Consider the following 19,498-nt stretch of genomic DNA (forward strand, 5'->3'; position numbering starts at 1 on the left):
AGATGCCTTCAGCAATGTCAGGAACGTGTTCCAAGACCACAGCAAAGGCTGCTTCTTCCTCCTCAGCCCCAGATGCCTTCAGCAATGTCAGGAACATGTTCCAAGACCACAGCAAAGGCTGAGGGGTAGCAACATATGCTAATGTGGCTGAAGGATTATTTTGAGCTGAAGGCAACGGAGAAGAAGCAGGTACAGAAAGCTTTCTGTCCTCCCACTCTCTGCCAAAGAGCAAGACATGAATTTGTAAAGGTGCTCCCCTGACTCCTCTACCAGGAAGAACAGAAGTTAATCATTGGAGACAACTCTAGACCCTCTTCAGTCCAGAGGGCACCCAAGGAATCTACATGACAAACTGTAGTAATGAGCCTTCATCTTCCATCAGTTCCCCCACAGCTGACCTTCCCACAATCTGCCATCCAGAACTCAGTCCTTTTGTTTTCTTGTCACTTCTAAGAATGTATTGTTCTTTGTCAAGATGCAGTATTAGCCCAAGTTCTAACCAACCCTCTGTGTTCCTCATTGCTGAGAGATCCCAGCTCATACTCAACTTCTGTTTGTTTTTCTCTTGTTAATCTGGCTTTTCTTTTTTGAGACGGAGTCTCGCTCTGTCACCCAGGCTGGATTGCAGTGGCAGGATCTTAGCTCGTGGCAACCTCCGTCTCCCAGGTTCAAGCGATTCTCCTGCCTCAACCTCCTGAGTAGCTGGGATTATAGGCACCCGCCCGCCACCAAGCCCAGCTAATTTTTGTATTTGTAGTAGAGACAGGGTTTCACTGTGTTGGTCAGGCTGGTCTTGAACTCCTGACCTCAACTTGTCCACCTGCCCCAGCTTCCCAAAGTGCTGGGATTACAGGCGTGAGCCACCGTGCCCCACCACATCAGTCTAATTTTCAGGGTTCCAGCCAATGAACCTAATATGGGTGGAGGAAAAAGTTAAATTTTCTTCCCCTACAAGTCCAAGACTACTTTTTAATTCTTCACTCAAGATTCTGGTTCTATCCCTCATTCCAACACACCCTGGCAGGTCGCCTGCCAAAGTTGTTCTTTAAGCCTGAACGTAGAGATAGTGCCAAAGTCCTCTTAGTCCCCACAGGGATGGAAGTCTTCAACGCTTTGAGACCTCAAAGTATCTCAAGGGCAGGATCTTGTAGATACACACACTAGCACTTCTGATCATTGCGGTAATTTCTTTAGCAAACAAAGCCTCAAATCTCAGTGTCTCAACACACTTTACTTCTCACTCATGTAATATCCAATGTTTCAGGGACCATGGCTGTCAGTTCTGTGGACAACCTTAGCCAGTTGGCCAATGGAGAAAGAGCCCCCAGGTGCCATTCATGGAAGTTGGACCAGGCCTAGAAATAGCTCGTATCACTTCCACTCCCATTCCACCAGGCAGAGGGCAGTCACTTGGCCCTCAGCTCTTTCCTTACCTTGACTCAGCTCACCTTGACTCAGGCCTTTCCTAACCATGATTCAGTTCTTGCCTAACCATGACTCAGCCCTTCTCTATACATTAGTCAAGCTTACTCCCACCACAACAGCACTTGTTAGGAATTTCTTATCCAAGTCGTCTATGCCAGTAATTCTGAAGGTTGCTTAAACTGAAGTCCTAAATAATAGCCAGGCCCAGACTCAGTCTCTGGTAGAGCAGACCAACAGATCGCCCTGATGTAACCTTCTTTCCCATTCCTGAAGCACTTAAGCTGCACATCTGTAGAAATTGAGGTTAAAAATTCAGAGCCAACTTAAGATTTCACAAGGGAGGGTTAAGGTTCTTCAAATTAATGAACTCACAAAGACCACAGGAGCCTGGTGGACTGCCTGAAATATGCAAGCTACAAACAAACATTCTCCCTCAAATTGCAGTTCTGACTCCGGAGGGTCACTCGCATCCTGCCCTTGTGGTTAATTCCAAGCACCACAATGGCTTCGGCATGACTGACCTTGCTCTTTACACCATGAGTCCAGCGGCTGAGCAGTCACTGGGAAAATGAACTCTTGGCTCAACTCTAAAGCGGTGATTTCAATGCCAGATGCAAATGAGGACTGTCTGTTGTCCAAAAATATCAGCGGTAACTTCAGTAAGTCTCAGTGCCCGCATGGTCCAATCTGGCCCTGGAGTCTAAGCCAAAGAAGCATAGCCTAGCAACCAAAAAAGAAACTTGCAAAGGCACTCTAATCTCTACTTGCATGTCCTTAAGAACATTTAGGCCGGGCGCGGTGGCTTAAGCCTGTAATCCCAGCACTTTGGGAGGCCGAGACGGGCGGATCACGAGGTCAGGAGATCGAGACCATCCTGGCTAACATGGTGAAACCCCATCTCTACTAAAAAAATACAAAAAAACTAGCTGGGCGAGGTGGCGGGCGCCTGTAGTCCCAGCTACTCGGGAGGCTGAGGCAGGAGAATGGCGTGAACCCGGGAGGCGGAACTTGCAGTGAGCTGAGATCCGGCCACTGCACTCCAGCCTGGGCAACAGAGCGAGACTCCGTCTCAAAAAAAAAAAAAAAAAAAAAAAAGAACATTTAAAAGGGCTCTAGTGACACTTCTTAAAATGCCCCCTCCTCTCTCCATCCTCTCCCACTTACTGCAGCCTCTCCCATCCTGGGTGGTACCTCTCCTCCCTGTCCTGCACACACCACCCTCAAACCCTGCACTATTTCTGTCTCATCACTCCAGGGGAGAAAGCAGGAGGAGCCCCTTTGCTGGGAATTGTTCTTCTCGTATCCTGATCATTTTTCCTGAACAAAATCTCAAAGAAGTGCTAGCAAATAAAATTCACAACACTACTCCCTCTGTCATCTTACTTCTTTAAAAAAATTATGGAAAGTATACATAACATAAAATGTACCATCTTACCTATTTTTAAGTGTACAGTTCTGTGGCATTAAGTACATTCACATTGTTGTGCAACCATCACCACTGCCCACCTACAGAACTTTTCCTCTTCCTCAACGAAAAACACTCTGCCCATTAAACACAAATTCCCCATTACCCCATTCCTCAGCTCCTGGCAACTGCCATCCTACTTTCTGTCTCCATGAATCTGACCACTTTAGGTGCCTCAAGTGAGTGGCATCATTCAGTATTCGTCCTTTTGTGACTGGCTTATTTCATTCAGCATAATGTCCTCAAGGTTCACCCATGTTATAGCATGTGCCAGTATTTCCTTCCCTTTGAAGGCTGAGTAATATTCCATTGTGTGGATATACCACATTTTTGTTTATCCACTCACCCCTCTATCAACACCTGGGATGTTTCCACATCCTGGCTATTATAAATAGTGCTGCTATGAACATGGATGTACAAATATCTGAGTCCCTGCTTTCAATTATTTTGGGTGTGTATCAATAAGTAGAGTTCCTGAATCATATTTTTTAATTGTTTGAGAAACTACCATACTGTTTTCCACAGCAGATACACCATTTTGCATCCTTACCAGCAGTGCACAAGGGTTCCCATCTCTCTACATTCTCGCCAACATTTGTTATTTCTAGTTTTGAAAGTGGTCATCCTGGCTGGGTACCGTGGTTCACGCCAGTAATCCCAGTACTTTGGGAGGCCAAGAAGGGTGGCCTCCCAAAGTACTGGGACAAGCAAGATTTGAATGCAGGTTTAACTGCACAGCCAATCTCATCCACCACTGTCCTTGAGTGACTTACTGATACGGTTTGGCTGTATCCCCACCCAAATCTCATCTAGCTCCAATAATTCCCACGTGTCATGGGAGGCACCTGGTGGGAAGTAATTGAATTATGGGGGCAGTTCTTTCCTGTGCTGTTCTGGTGATAGTGAGTAAGTCTCAAGAGATCTGACAGTTTTATAAAGAGGAGTCATGTTTGTCCCCCCTTCTTATGGGTGGCATCTGGTGATGGACTCAGCCTTCATCATGGAGATGAACGGCTCCTGCAGGTGGTAAACAGGACCTTGAGGGCCACTGTACAGGAGACTGTGGTAGGAGCCCTTCCCCGGTTCTCAGCCTGCGATTTCCTTGGCTTGTTCCAACCAGAGCAGGGGTCTTGTTCCAATGGCACTGGCTGCAGATGGTACCTGTTCTCCTTGCCTCTCCTGCACCTCTGAGTGCAGGCTGTTTATGAACAGGCAGCACACAGGCTCTAAGAACTCTTCAGGACTCACAGTTACAGAGGAGGCATCACATCAAGGCCTAGTTTCCATTCACGATTCTATTCCCCCTCCTGTTTTCGGGGAAGGTTTTGTCGGTTTCTAACAAACCTAATAAAGGGTCAGGCTGACTCAGAATTGCATGACTGGACTAAGAGCCCCACCATAAGGCAATGAGGCATGGCACTGCATTCTAAGCTCGTCAAGAGGCGCTCCTTGGCCATGACGAACAGAAACACCAAGAGAACAAGAGGAACTCTTTCTGCTGTTGTCATACTGAAGCTGTGAAAGAATGACAGGGCAGTGGGCTTTGGACTGACACCAATGTCACCAGTATCTTGTGCAGGTTTGCACCTGCCAAACTGGAAGGGAGGTCTGTTTCAGAAATCCCCTCACAGGCAGGGGCCTGGGAAGGTACTCACCAGCCACCTCAAGGAAGGACACTCTTACAGGACACTTACTTTCCTAGCCAGAACGATGAAGGGGACTCTGGGCCTGCATTTGAAAGGTCATGGCTGGAAACCCTGCAAGGGGAGCTGCTTTGCTTGCTCAGCCCTCTTGCTTTCCAGCCCAAAAGGCAATCATGCACAGCCCTGCGTTTTGTTGGTCTCTGTCTAGTTCCAAAGTAAATGTTGGTTCTACATCTCCAAAGGGCTAGTAGAAGCCCATCCCATGCAAAAACATACCTACATATTTTCACCATTTTCTAATGTATTTCAGCCATTATGTAACCTTAGACACAACCCTGGCAGGAAGAACAAGAAAAGTTGAACTTGGTCCCCTGGGGCAACTGGTTTCAGTATGGACTTCCAGCCAAGTCTCAAACACAAACCTCCCGCAGTGGGATCTTATTTTGTTGTTCCCAGGGCAGACAGATCTTCTCGGGAGGATCTAACAAGCACTGGTAGAGAACTTACAGATTTTGCAGGCATAGATGGAGCCTTGCCAGGCCTTAAGGTATGGGAAGTGCACACACTGCACACTTCCATGTGTGTGCATGCACCCCAGGCATGCATGAGCCTAAAGGTACATGTATACGTGTGTACATACGTGTCTCGTATTTGTGTATAGGTATAGACACATGCATCTTACATGTTTATTCACCCCAGTCACTATCTTTAAGCGGTGCACACAGCAACCACACAGAGGTCAAGGCAGGAATGTTCTCAGGATCACCAGTCCTTGTCCTCTTCTGTTCTCTTAGGTATAACATCTCCTATACAGCCTTTTGCAGACCCTCTTCAACAATCAGACACAACCTAATTGGCATTCTGCAGGAAATACTCTACTGACACTTAAAGCTAAACCTGTGAGAAAGGGAACTAGTTTCTTAAAGCCCACACTTTTTTGTTTTCCAGGCAACTCAATCAGCCAAGAAATCCAAGCGAATCTGTGGGACACAAAGGCCTAAAATGAATAGCATGCAACTTTCCTAAGTCTTTTAAGCAGATGGTCTATTTTTTAATAGTATGATGAAAGTGAACCTTGCCAAAAATTTCTGCACTCTTGATGGCTAGATGTAAGCATATTTGATTCCCAAAATTGAAACCTTTCATAAAACCTCTCAAAAAACAAATAATACGGTCAAAAGCATAATTATAAATACCAAGGTAGCCTCTGACAAACAGATGAATTTCTAAAGACCACAAGTTGTCTAATTTGGGACAACAAATATGTAAGTAAGCCTTCCCCTTTGTAATCTTCTCAGAGTAGACACCAAAGACATAGCGCGGATAGACCCAGAACAGGGCCCAAAAGTGAGATGGGTCCTAGATAAGGAGAAAGCCACTTCAGAGCTTACTCATTTGAAGGAGTCATTTGCGCTTGGAAGCAATGCCTGGAGTCTACACTTCTTTTTTTTTTTTTTAATTGTATTTTATCTATTCTATAGCCATACTTCATCATAGCTTTAATTTTGCATTTTGCTATAGACTAATGATATTAATTTTTCATAAGCTTATTTGCCATCCATGTATCTGTAAAGTATCTGCTCAAGTGGTTTGCCTTTTTATCTACTTTTTATTTTTTTTGAGACAGTGTCTCTCTCTCTTTCTCTCTGTTGCCCAGGCTGGAGTGCAGTGGCACAATCTCGGCTGACTGCAACCTCCACTTCCTGGGTTCAAGCGATTCTCCTGCCTCAGGCTCCCGAGTAGCTTGGATTACAGGCATCCACCACCACGCCCAGCTAATTTTTTGGTTTTTGTAGAGACAGGGTTTTGCCATGTTGGCCGGGCTGGTCTTGAACTCCTGAGCTCAAGCAATCCTCCCTGCTAGGCCTCCCAAAGTGCTGGGATTACAGGCATGAGCCACGACACTTGGCCTGGAGACTATACTTCTAACACAGAATCTTAAAGTACAGTTGAAATTTGCCTTCTGTCAGCTTACGAGGAATAACAATACAGTGGAACAAGCAAATAGGAGAGCCCCAAGAAGCAAAGAAACCCAAGAGGTAGTCTAGCCAGTAAAACTTTATTTGTATCTCAAACATGACTTGCCAGCCTCACCCAGTAAAACTTTCAACACCTCTTTTTGAAAATTCAAAACCACCCTCACAGAATGAAAACGTAACACCACCATGATAACACAGATAATGTTGGCTCACTTGTGACGGAAATTCCCCAGAGGGTTCTACGCACCAAACAGCAAGGACACCAGGACTAAGTGAAGGGTTACAGGGTAACTAACGCAGAAGGGAGGAAGTACAGTCAGATGGGTCCATTTTCATGTTTGTTTTCATGCATAACAAGAGGCATTTCTTTCTTACCTAATCGATAACATCACAGGGTTCACAGCTTTTCTTCCTCTTTGACACATTCAGTTAATAAAAACTCAACAGGTCCAGCACACAACACCATCCGTTACCCACACCCACTCCCCCTCACCTCTTGCCAGTTCCCCAGCTCCTCTTGGTTTTGTGGCCTCTTGGTGGGCTCGCCTGACACAGATTTCCAAAACCGATGCTTTGTTCCCAAACACCACTGTCCTGGCCAGCAATATCCCCCACCCTCACTTCCTCCACCCACACGCTCTTCCTCACACTGGAAGGGCAGTGGGCAGGTCTACCAAGCTGCCCTCCGGCCACCCAAACCTATCAGAGACTGTGGTACCAGTGCCAAGGGTGACACGAGGAGGGGGTCCTTCCCCCCAAGTTCAGGGAAAGCCATGAGTCCCTCAAACCGCGGCCGCTGGGCCCCAGCGCACAGACCAGACTCCAAGCTCCCCCACAGCATCAACCCGGCCTTTAGCCTGCAACGGAGGAACATCTCCACTTCCTCCTGTAGGATCGCCCCTCCCCTTCACTGGACGAGGAAAAGGGAGGCCCTTTCATTAATTAAAAAATATTAGGAGACCAAGCAAGGGGAAAAAAGAAGACTAGTTTGATTTACACTGGCACAAAATCCACCGTAGCTCAATTTGGAGGCACAGGTAGGAGAAAACCAATGCTCCACATCCACTGAGCATCACTCAGATGCCTGCCTGGCCAGCCAGGCTTGGAGAGAAGCGGCTGCTGTCTTCAGCCACTGCCAGAAAGAGGCCCAGAAGGCATGCATCTACCACGTCCCTGTCTTGTCACCTCCCTCTTCTCACCCAGGACAGCACCTATGTCACAACAGCGGCTGGAAAGCAGACAGCTCCAGATGAAGAATTCAACAGAGGAAAGGAGCACACCCCACAAAGAGAAGATCTGACACGCGCAGAGTGAGGGCCACTCAGTGAGGAGATGGTGGCTTGTTCCAGATCCTCCTGCCTTACAGTGACTTCCTCCAAGGTGGAGATCAGCAGAATTCCCAAGGGGTCATCCTTGCTCTCCTTCCCATTCCAACGAAGCCTAAGAAGCCCATGTCAGTGCCAGGAGAGAGGGAAGGAGGAAGGGTCCTTCTGGTGTGACCCTGTTTTTTTTTTTTTTTTTTTTTTTTTGAGACAGAGTCTCACTCTGTTGCTCAGGCTGGAGTGCAGTGGTGCGATCTCGGCTCACTGCAACCACCACCTCCCAGGTTCTAGTGATTCTCCTGTCGCAGCCTCCTGAGTAGCTGGCATTACAGGTGCCCGCCACCATGCCTGACTAAATTTTGTATTTTTAGTAGAGACCGAGTTTCACCATGTTATTCAGGCTGGTCTCAAACTCTTGACCTCAGGTGATCTGTTCACCTTGGCCTCCCAAAGTGATGGGATTACAGGCATAAGCCACCACCCCTGGCCCCGGTGTGACTTTTTAAAAGCATGCCCATTTATCTGCTCACTCAAGTCCACCCAGTACAGAGGAGTGTGGTGAGGCCTCTGCACTGCAGGGCTCAGGAGAATCAGAGCTTTGGAGACGCCAACTTTGCCTACATCACTAGCACTCCTGTGAAGCCTAGAGACGCTAAACCTTGTGTTTCAATCTTCACCAAAAGATATGAAGGGTACAGTGGACACTGGTCATCTTGGGCTGTCTGGCATCCATCCTCCCGCCTGGCTAAAGCACAGTGATCCCCTTTGGGAACCTTTACCTTCAACATGCATTCTTCATGGGAGGTGCTGTTGCCTCCCCTGTGGAAGCCCAAAGGCCAGAATCTCCCTCACTCCAGTGCAGGTGGGGTGGGGAGGAGGAGACCACAGGACCCTGGGCTGTTTTGGGGAGATGGAGGTCACTCCCCAGCCATGGTGGCACATGGACCAGACAGGCCTTGCCACTAACTTCTATGTGATGTCAGTGGCCTCCCCACTTCTGGAGCTCCCCCAGGTGCTGCCTGTGTTCCAAGCCAGCCTCCCAGCCTGGTGGCAGACCCCTTCTGACAGGTGCCCTTGGCTCATTCCTCACAATCAGGAATGCAGACTGGGCAATGGAGACAAATGGGCTGATGTAGAGAAGAGTATTTTTCATGGAACCCCCAAACCCTCGCCGTGCCTCAGAGTTTATTGCAGTGCTTCATTCAAACTGAGCTCTGAAATCTATTTTAAACTATTTTTAAAACATTCATTAAAACACTTAACAAGAACAGGTTACCCTTGGGGGACTACTGACGGTGGGGTTAGGCCATAAGGAACCTTCTGGAGGGCTGATGAATTCTTTACCTCAATCTGTGTTGTGGTTTCAAGAGTAGAGGCATAGGACTGCACAACTATGTGGATGTACTGGACGCCACTGATTGTACACTTAAAAATGCTTCTGGTGGCAAATGTTATGTATATTTTATCACAGTATAAAAAAGCACGATTTAAAACAGAATTCAAGATATTGCTTTAAAATGATTTCAAGAAATACCAGATTAAGCCAAAAAAGAAGAGTATAGGCATAAATTAAAAATCCATCAAGTTTTGCCCTCTTTACATATATGTGAGCTGCACCCTAATTAAAACAACAAAAAAACACTGTTATATACCAAATTACACTACACTGGCAACCCAAAGCTTTCCTAGTTATCTCGAGGTACCAGACAGCTTCTTTTCTACAGAACTCAAGACACAGCATCTCAAGCTCGAGCTGGATCCGGAAGTTTCAAGGCAGCTGTTGAAAATCTCTTACCATTGGCAAGCATGCATCTCTGTGACTCAGATTATTTTTCCATTCTGTGCAATCAAAACAAAATATGAAAAATCAACTGGATATTGGGATGAGAAAATCATAGAGATGGAATACAGATAAATGGGTGCCAGCAGTTAGGGAAGCAGAGGGTGGCAGGGGTGGCTCTCAAGAGGCAGTCCGAGGGGGCATCTCAGCAGCCATGGAATCTTCTGTTCCTGATTGTCATGGTGGATGGACAAAGCTGCCCATGTAATAAGATGTCACAGAACTTTATACGAAAGCATACCAAAAGATGAGTGCATGCAGAAACCAGTAAAGCCTGATTAAGAGCTGTAGTCTAGTAAAGCCTGATTAAGAGCTGTACTCTAGTTCACTCTATCGGGTCCATCCATTTCCTGGTTCTGAGAGTGCACTGCAGTTACGTTAGATGTTACCACTGGACAAAGCTGGGTGATAGGTACAACAGACCTCTGTATTCTTTTGGAAATTACCATGACTGTATAATTATTCAAAATAAAAACATTTTAAAGTCCATAAATAAATTGGATGCTGAGATCAGTATACAACTGCCATAACCCCAGTTTTTATATTTTTCTGTTCATCAAATCATCCCATTGTTCTGACTGGCTTAATCATCTATACAAGCAAAATATGACACATTAAAATAAATGTATACTAATAAAACACCATATAAGTTTAATTTTTTAAAAAAAGAAAAAAGGCACCAGCTCCTTTGGAAAAGCTGAGAGTCACTGACATATTAGAAAGAACATGCACTGGGGATCAGGAAATAGACTGGTTCTGCCCTCAGCTAACCAGCTGTCACATGAAGAACAATGACTCTACCCAGTCCTGACCATTAAAAGACTTTCTTGTTAAGGAAGTGAGACATATGCACCTGGGAGGGGATATGAGGACATAAGATGCTCCCTAGTAACATGTGGCAAAGTATCAAATGAATAGTGCTATGGATTGACTTGTGTCCCCACAAAATTCTTATGTAGAAACCCTAACTCCCAATGTGACTATAGGTAGACAGAGGACCTTAACAAAGCTGATTAAGGCTGGCCGGGCGCGGTGGCCCATGTCTGTAATCCCAGCACTCTGGGAGGCCGAGGCGGATGGATCATGAGATCAGGAGATCGACACCATCCTGGCAAACACGGTGAAACCCCGTCTCTACTAACATTACAAAAAACTTAGCCGGACATGGTGGCCGGCACCTGTAGTCCCACCTACTCGGGAGGCTGAGGCAGAATTGCTTGAACCCAGGAGGCAGAGGTTGCAGTGAGCCAAGATCGTGCCACTGCACTACAGCCTGGACAACAGAGTGAGACTATCTTAACAACAACAAAAAAAGCTAATTAAGGTTATATGAGGTCACAGAGGTGGGGCTCTAGGCCAGTATGACTGGTGTCCTTGCAAGGAGGAGAGACAACAGGAAGGTGCACACAGAGGAAAGGTCACAAGAGGATACAGGAGAAGGCAGCCAGCTACAGCCAAGGGGAGAGGCCTCAGGAGAGGGCAAATCTGCTGACACCTGGATCTAGGACTTCCAGCCTCCAGATCTGTGAGACAACACATTTCTGTTGTTGAAGCCACTCAGTTTGTGTGGCATTTTGTTATGGCAGCCCAAGCAAACCAATAAAAAGTAGTATGGTGATGTGGCTTAGGAAAGGAGAAGATGCTTGATTTGAAGCAGCTGGCTGCTCTTCACCAGGGGCCTGAACATAGGATATAATCACAATTAATGGCATATTCCCATCAAAAGAGAAAATTTTTATATATTCAAAAGAAACTGAAAGCTAGCTATAAATCCTATGGAAGAAAACCACACCATTGGATACATGGTTTTAACGAACACTGGAATTGGAATCCCTTCACGTTCATGCATGCATTCATTCATTCATTCATTCATTCAGTTCTTCTTCATTTAATCAACCAAACAACAGGAGTGACCATGCCTCTCAATTCAGTGCCAGGTGCTGAAGGACACACACCCTGGAGGCCAGAGCTGGGCTCTGTGTTGCTCAGGGGCTTCCAGGGGAGAAGTACAGGCAAGGGCTACACGATTGAGAGATTGTGTCTCCATGGGGCAAGCCAGGAAGCAGGAAGAGCATGGAGCAGAGGCGCCCTGGACAGGGGTACTGCGGCCATGCCTGACCCATGAACCCTGGGAAAGAGCAGCCACTCCTAGAAACAGCACATGCCTGGCAGCCCTGTTGACAGACAGAGGTCAGTTCGCATAAGTCTCCACGGCCCCAACCTGACCTGGGCCTGTGTCAGCCAACCCTCCAGGGAAGCATACTTCACATGGCCTTTGTCTAGCAATTCCCTCATGGAGACAGCCCCCAAATAACAAAGCAGGAGGAGTTGGCTGGTTGCTTCTTGACACCTCACTCTCAGATCTGTTTAGAGGACCAATTAAGTGTAATATATTAAAAATCATTTTGTAAACTCTAAAATGTGACATGAATGGTAGCTATCATTAGCTTTTGAAGGGTCTTGTGAGTCACCTAATCCAAAGTGATCATTTGATGGATTAAGAAACCGGAGTGGAGACACACCCAAGGCCACCCAGCTGGCACGTGGCAGAGCCAGAACAAAGGCTTGGGATTACTCACTGCCGGGGCTCCACAAGAAGCTCTGGTTTTCAACATGTGAATTTCATAACATTATATATTTTTCACACCTATACTGGTTTCTTCGATTTTACAATTCTAAACACACACGATTCACAATTTTGATTCTGGTAATGCAATACTATATTTTGACCTCCTGATGAACACAGGTTTGTGCTATGGCAGGCAAAACTGGAAACACCCTTGACATTGTGCCTGTATTAACCAAACTGTGTTCCTACACTCAAGAATGGTTTCCATTTGAAATCCTTGAGAAGTCAAGAGCAAACCAGACATAACTGAGGACAGGAGACAAAGGAAAATGGCAGGTGAAGGGGAAGGTGAGGGAAGGGAAGTTAGAGGGGGAGGGAAAGTTAGAGTCGGAGGGGAAGGTAGAGGGGGAGGGGAAGGGAAGGGGAAAGTAGTGGGGGAGGGGAAGGTGGAGGGGAGGGGAAGGTGAGGGAGGGAAAGGGAGGAGGAGGGGAAGGGGAAGAAGGAAAGGAGGTTTTCTCAGCACTGCATGCCATTTTCAGTGCTGTCTTTAGTCACTAAAAAGCGAGGAGCCTGGCACCAAGGTAAAGGGTAAAGCTCAGTAAAGGTCATTTGCATGCATGAGAACAAACTGCTAAGCTTCCATCTCATGACCACAGCTATGTAACTTAGTGGGCTGCCTCTCCTGCCTCGGTGACCAAAATGCTCAGAGCCAAATGCAACCCCAACTGCAGACCCCTTTGAACAGCCTGGTGGCTCTTCCCCTTGGTATCACTCTTCATAGCTTCTTCATCTAGATGCCTTCTGCCATAAATAACTTCAAAACATTTCAGGAAAATAGTAAAAGGAAAGTCAAAGACCAACTTACAAGAAGGAAGGCAACAGAATGTGCAGTGCTTATTTGAGGACAGCTCCTCCACTGTGATCAAGAAGTCTCCAGATTCTCCCAGGGTGTATCAGCCCCTTAGATTATTATTTCAACTTTAAACTTACCAACAGTGTCACAGGGTTCATCTTTGTGTACACAGAAATCTGTCCTAAAAAAAAAAAAAAAAAAAAGGCCACCATCAGGTATATGCAGTATCCCCAAGACTGGAAGAAGAAAATACTGTCAGTTAACCTCAAGTAGTCATCCTGCAATGTTATTGTTCCAGTGGTCACAGGCCACAGTGAATGATAACAAACAGCAGCGTTTGGCAACAGTAACCCATCCACATTTCCCAGGGGTAGGTCCACTTACCCCACGTGAGAATCTTCTTTTACAGATGAACTATTCTATACATAACAGTTGCTGGAAGGACTCCTTTCAGCAGCTGAAAATGTTTTGGAAGGTGTTTGCCAAGTCACTGATCAGAGACAATTCTCAGACAATAGCATCCAACTGCAGTGGCTTCCCCAAGCTACTCTACTTGGGCAGCAACTGGTTTTTGATGCTGTAATGACCATGTATCACTTTAACGAGAAGACAACAAAAAGTCATCTCTAAAAACTGTATTCCTCTACTATGCAGCCATAAAACGGAATGAGATCATGTTCTTTGCAGGGACATGGATGGAGCTGGAGGCCATTATCCTCAGCAAACTAACACAGGAACAGAAAAGCAAACACCACATGTTCTCACTTGTAAGTGGGAGCTGAATGATGAGAACACATGGACACATGGTTGTACACATACACCAGGGCCAGCCAGGTGAGGGGGGCTAAGGGAGAGGGAGAGTATGAGGAAGAATAGCTAACGGATGCCAGGCTTAATACCTAGGTGACGGGTTGATCTGTGCTGCAAACCACCATGGCGCATGTTTACCTATGTAATCAACCTGCACATCCTGCACATGTAACCCAGAACTTAAAAGCTGAAGGATAAAAAACCGTATTCCTTAAAGCTCCCCAGGATACCCTGGGTGGGTGGGCATCTGTGGACCAGTGAGACAGCAAAGATGCTTGAAACCTGGTCCAGCCCTGGTTCTGCAGGTACAAGGGGTTCATCTGGCTTCCTGTGGGGAAGTCAGGGGTCTGGGCTCTTCTTTCCTAATGCTGGATCATTCCTACGATTCTTTATAAGTTCCATGGTCAGGGGTTGACCACGGAGGGTTGGCTGGGGCAGGACTCAGCCTGGGAGCCGGGTGAGGAGCCACAGCCTGGTCCAGACATGGCCCCTCCCAGGCCCCACACCCACCTTCTCTCAGGGCCCAAAGAATGCTTGAGATCCACACTTTTCATAACCTCACTCCAAAACCAAGGTAACTTTCAGGGAAATGGAGAAGGAATATCATAAAGAGATGAAAAGGCCTAGTGACTTGATTTTTCCATCAGACTCCATTTTAGAAGATGAAGGAATAGGCGACAGAAGCAGCACTGGCAGAGGGGAAACCAAATAAAATTAGCGGCATAGGTGTTCTCACTGGCCCTACCTATCTAGCCCCAGCCCAACATTCAGCACCCTTCCCAATTCTGGTGTTTTGAGCAGCACATGCGCGCACGCACACACACACACATTCACACAAAGACCAGGCTGGCCCAGGACCTTGCTCCAGGGTTTCTCAGAGTTGTGAACGGTATATGTTTAAAGCTTTGCCCCATTGCCTCAGCTGGGCAAAGGGAGAAAGGGACCCAGGCCTCAGCCTGACAGAAGAGAAATGAAGCTGCTGGGCAAGGCCAAGCCGGGTGCCATTTTGCAGAGAGCCAGCCCTCTGGCTGAGGAGGACTCTACCTCCGCGCATTCTCCGATCTAATGGCCGCCCTGAGGGGAAACAGGCAGTCTCAAATGGCAGACCCCAAGGCACCACCCACTGCTTCACCCGAGGAAGAGGTGTGTTCAGCTCAGGGAGGGAAAGCTACACTCAGAGGCCTGTCTTGAAAAGGTCAGCGGAATCTGAATCTCTACCCTTCCTGTTCAAGGTCCTTTCTCAGAAGAAAGCAGCAAGCCACCTGCCTGCAGGGGCGGCTTTATCTCCAGGGAACCTGGCTTTGTTCCATTCATTATCAGGGGCATCCACTTTTTATGTCATCCCACTGCCAACTCACGTCAAACCCCCAGGCAGGGACTGTAGCGTTCACTTCAGAAATGAAAAAAGTGAGAGCTAGATTCGGCTCCCAGTCCCGACATCCATTGAAACTTCAAGGTGCATTCCTCGAGGCTGAGGTGGATCTGCATGACAGGGCTGGCTTTGTGGGTGTCTGACCCATGCCCTGGGCTAATGCTCTGCTGTCGCAGGGTCCCATGTTTTCATTTTGCATGGGGCACTACAAGTTACACAGGTCGTCCTGTGCATAACTCACAGCCAGGCATACAGTTGGGACTCAAAAAATTCTTTTATTAATTGACTGATATTTCCAGACCCTTTCAAGGGGCCCTGCAAGCTACCCAGCAGCCATGGCCTCACCAGCATTGGAAGCCTGGGAGCATAACACCAAGTTCCACAGATACTTACTGGGACCTCACCACGTGCAAAGCCTGGCAAGAGGGTCCCTTGGCAGAAGATGAAGGGAAGGGTGTCCCGAGGAGTTAGATGGTATTACGCTGGAGGGGAAGGTCTGGCCAGAGGGATCCTGGTGGTGCAGCTTTGGGCCAGCTGTGTCTGCTGTGGCGCCTTTCAGGCACTCTCACCCGGAGCACAGGCCCAGGCTCAAGGAGGAGTTCTTGACTGCAGGGAGGAGTTCTCTGCGTTCTCGGCTTTCTGGGTCAGATGTGGAGCCCAAGGTGAAGCCCTCCTAGGTGCTGAGGCCCCCTGAGCCCTGGCCTCTGTGTGGGCTCCGTGTGGCCCCAGGCCCAGTCCACTCATGGGTCCTTCCTAGTCCCAGCCACAGCTGCAGAAAACCCAGCTTCCACCGCTTCTGGCTCAGCAGCTCCTGCTGGACGTGATGTCATCCTCATAGTCTCCACAGCAGCCACCTAGCCACCTGTTTGTCAGGGAATGTCTGGGAGAATACACTGTCTGGCTTGGTCACAGCCCAGAAGGTGAAAAAAGAACCTTAAATGGGAGGAAACCCTCACATTGGCCAGTCCTAGCTCAGGACCTGGAAGCTGTCCCCTGAGCACAGCCAGGCCCATGCAGCCTCAGCTCGGGTTACAGTGGGAGGAAAACACAGCTTCTCCAGGGCGGCAGCTGCCTCGCACCCAATCTCCTTGTGAAAACATCAGCCCGTTATTATCTCAACCTAGGGAATTGCAGCTCTTTACCTCTAGTCATTAAACAAGGATTCCTGGCCAACTCAGCTTCCTGCCCCACTCCAGAGCTGCCTCCCCCGTCCTTGAAGGAGATCCTCAATTTAACATCTGCAAGGACCCAGAAGACAGGACATGCACTGATCTGTTCAGTCCAGCAGCTCCACGGCAGCAGGTGAGAGGGACTGTGATTGCTCACGTAGCTTCAAGGCATCAGTCCAAAATGCAGAAGAAAGCTCAAGCTCCCGGGCTGGCAACAGGTAACAGCTATGCAAGAGGCCAATCGCATTCCTCATCCAGAGCCCAGCAGCCTGCGGCTGACGAAACCTTGTTTTCTCTGTCCCTGGATGAAGACATTGCCCATGCCCCCAGCATCCTCACCCAGAACCACTCCCATGCAATTAGGATCCCTCTCCAATGTGTCTAGTTAGAACAGAAGATTTTTACTCTGAATTTTTTTTATTGTGCTACATGAACATAAAATTTACTATCTTAACCATTGAGTGTAAAGCTTAGTAATGTTAACTAAATTCACACTGTCATGCAACCATCACCACCATCCACCTCCAAAACTCTTCCGTCATCCCACACTGAAACTCTGCACCCATGAAATAATAACTCCCCATTCTCCTTCTCCCCAGCCTCTGGCAACCACCATTCTTTGTCTCTATGAATCTGACTACTGTAAGTACCTCATGTAAGTGGAATCATGCAGTATCTGTCCTTGAGGTTCATCCATGTTGTAGCATGTGTCACAATCTCCTCCCTTTTTAAGGCTGAGTAATATTCCCTTGTGCATATATAGCATATTTGTTTACCCATTCATCCATCGATGGACATATAGGTCACTCCCACCTTTTGGCTGTCATGAATAATGTTGCTATGAACATGAGTGTTCAAATATCAGAGTCTCTGCTTTCAATTATTTTGAATTTCAGTTCTTTTGGGTTCAGAAGTGGGATCATATGGTAACTCTAGTTTTGAGTTTTTGAGGAACCATCATCTGGTTTTCTGTTGTGGCTGTACCATTTTACATTCCCACCAATGGTGCACAAAAGAGTTCCAATTTCTCCACATTCTTCCAACACTTGTTATTTTCCATTGTTCTGTGTATTAGTCCATTTTCACACCGCTGACAAAGACATACCCAAGAATGGGCAATTTACAAAAGAAAGAGGTTTAATGGACTTACAGTTCCACGTGGCTGGGGAGGCCTCACAATCATGGTGGAAGGCGAAAGGCACGTCTCACATGGCAGCAGACGGGAAGAGAGCTTGTGTAGGGAAACACCCCCTTATACAATCAGATCTTGTGAGACTTCTTCACCATCCCGAGAACAGCACAAGAAAGACCTGCCCCCATGATGCAATTACCTCCCACCAGGTCCCTCCCACAATAAGTGGGAATTCAAGATGAGATTTGGGTGGGGGCACAGCAAAACTGTATCATTTTGTTTTACAGTAGCCACTGTAAAAAGTGTGAGGTGTAGAAAAGAACATTTTTACACAAAATATTTCCTCTGTGGTAAGTGAGAAGGGCGAAAAATGAAAAGAAAGTCTAACTCATAGCATCTTTGCACTGAGGGTACGTCATGACTGCTGAGGTCTCTTTGTAAAAGGGCTAATATAGATGTCTTGTCAACAGTCATCTTGGTGACATTTATTGCCTCTGAAAAAAATGCCATTCATCCCCAAATGCAGACTACTTACAAGTGCTTTCTCCACTCAATGAAAGGAAATAGCAGGAAAGAGAAAACTTCTTCCAATATAAGGAAAATTATCATAAGCTATTAATTTTTTTAACAAAACACCAGAAATTATAGATTTTCTACAGTATTTATAAAAACTGTTTTCAAAGTAGAAACCTTGGGAGTTTAGCTGCATATTCCACAGATGATGTTGTTTAGAGTTCCTCTCTAGGAAAGTCTTTCAGACCAAATATAATTACCATTTGGAAAATCAGCTCCATTTACTTATGATCATGCACAGACACGGTTCCCAAGGACTTCTGCTTGCTCCCTAAATCGAATCTACTCTCAAATCATGGTACCCTTAACCTGAATGCTGTGACACCTGGGGTATTCTACAGAAAGTCTCACAGTCCCCAAATGCCATTGCAGACTGCCTCGAGCAACAGCGGCTTCTGGCCAGTGAGTGTGGGCAGCCACTGCTCTTGGGGAAGGCGCCCAGTGCTCACTGGAGTGGGCAAGTCCAGGTCAAAAGCATGAACCAGGTCATGTTCATCCCTTGGTCCCTGATGCCTGCTACTGCATTAGCCATGTTACAGATAATCAGAATTATTAAACAGACTTTTTCTAAAATGTCTCTTCAATAATTCTGATTATCTATGCTAGAACTTATATATGGATTACATATTTAATCATACCCTGTAGAAGCAGCAAGTGTTCTCCTAAGGGATTGGCACACTACAAAGCACACTGTTAAATGTGTAACAAAGCATACTGAGGGCTGGCAATCGACGAACCATCCATAGGAGTGAGCAGGCATCTATTTGGTAATGGGTGGTGGCCTTGAGTCTATTGTAGGATTTTTTTTTTTTTTTTTTTTTGAGACAGAGTTTTGCTCTTGTCACCCAGGCTGGAGTGCAATGGCATGATCTCAGCTCACTGTAACCTCTGCCTCCCGGGTTCAAGCAATTCTCCTGCCTCAGCCTCCCAAGTAGCTGGGATTACAAGTGTGCACCACCACGCTCAGCTAATTTTTGTATTTTTAGTAGATATGGGGTTTTTTAATGTTGGCCAAGCTGGTCTCAGACTGCTGACCTCAGGTGATCTGCCCGCCTCAGCCTCCCAAAGTGCTGGGATTACAGGCGTGAGCCACCGCACCTGGCCTATTCTGGGATTTTTGAAAGGAACGAAAGCTGCACTGTCTGGTGTCTGGGGCTGGAGTCACAGAACTTCCCCAGATGACTGAGAGGTCATGGGGCTCAGAGTTTGTAGCACATGGCCTGAGAAATGCAACCAAAAGCCTTTCTTGACTCAAAACCAAATGTTAAGTGAGATTTAACTCTTTGTGGAGGGCTAGGCATGGTGGCTCACACCTGTAATCCTAGCACGTCGCAAGGTCGAGGTG

General features: G+C 47.0%; 1 protein-coding gene across 1 annotated transcript in view; it reads right to left on the reverse strand.

Annotated features, from left to right (window-relative positions):
- The window catches only part of ADAMTS17 (ADAM metallopeptidase with thrombospondin type 1 motif, 17), a gene marked incomplete at its 5' end in the record, with an annotated part of 344,816 nt that overhangs the window by 256,418 nt on the left and 68,900 nt on the right, over window positions 1–19,498 (reverse strand). The window contains one exon of the mRNA XM_011958096.1: window positions 13,235–13,278. Within this exon, the coding sequence (XP_011813486.1) occupies window positions 13,235–13,278 (44 nt within the window). The remainder of the gene's footprint in view (window positions 1–13,234; window positions 13,279–19,498) is intronic.

Source organism: Colobus angolensis, unplaced genomic scaffold (assembly GCF_000951035.1).
Source record: "Colobus angolensis palliatus isolate OR3802 unplaced genomic scaffold, Cang.pa_1.0 Scaffold112, whole genome shotgun sequence".
Classification (NCBI taxonomy): domain Eukaryota; kingdom Metazoa; phylum Chordata; class Mammalia; order Primates; family Cercopithecidae; genus Colobus; species Colobus angolensis.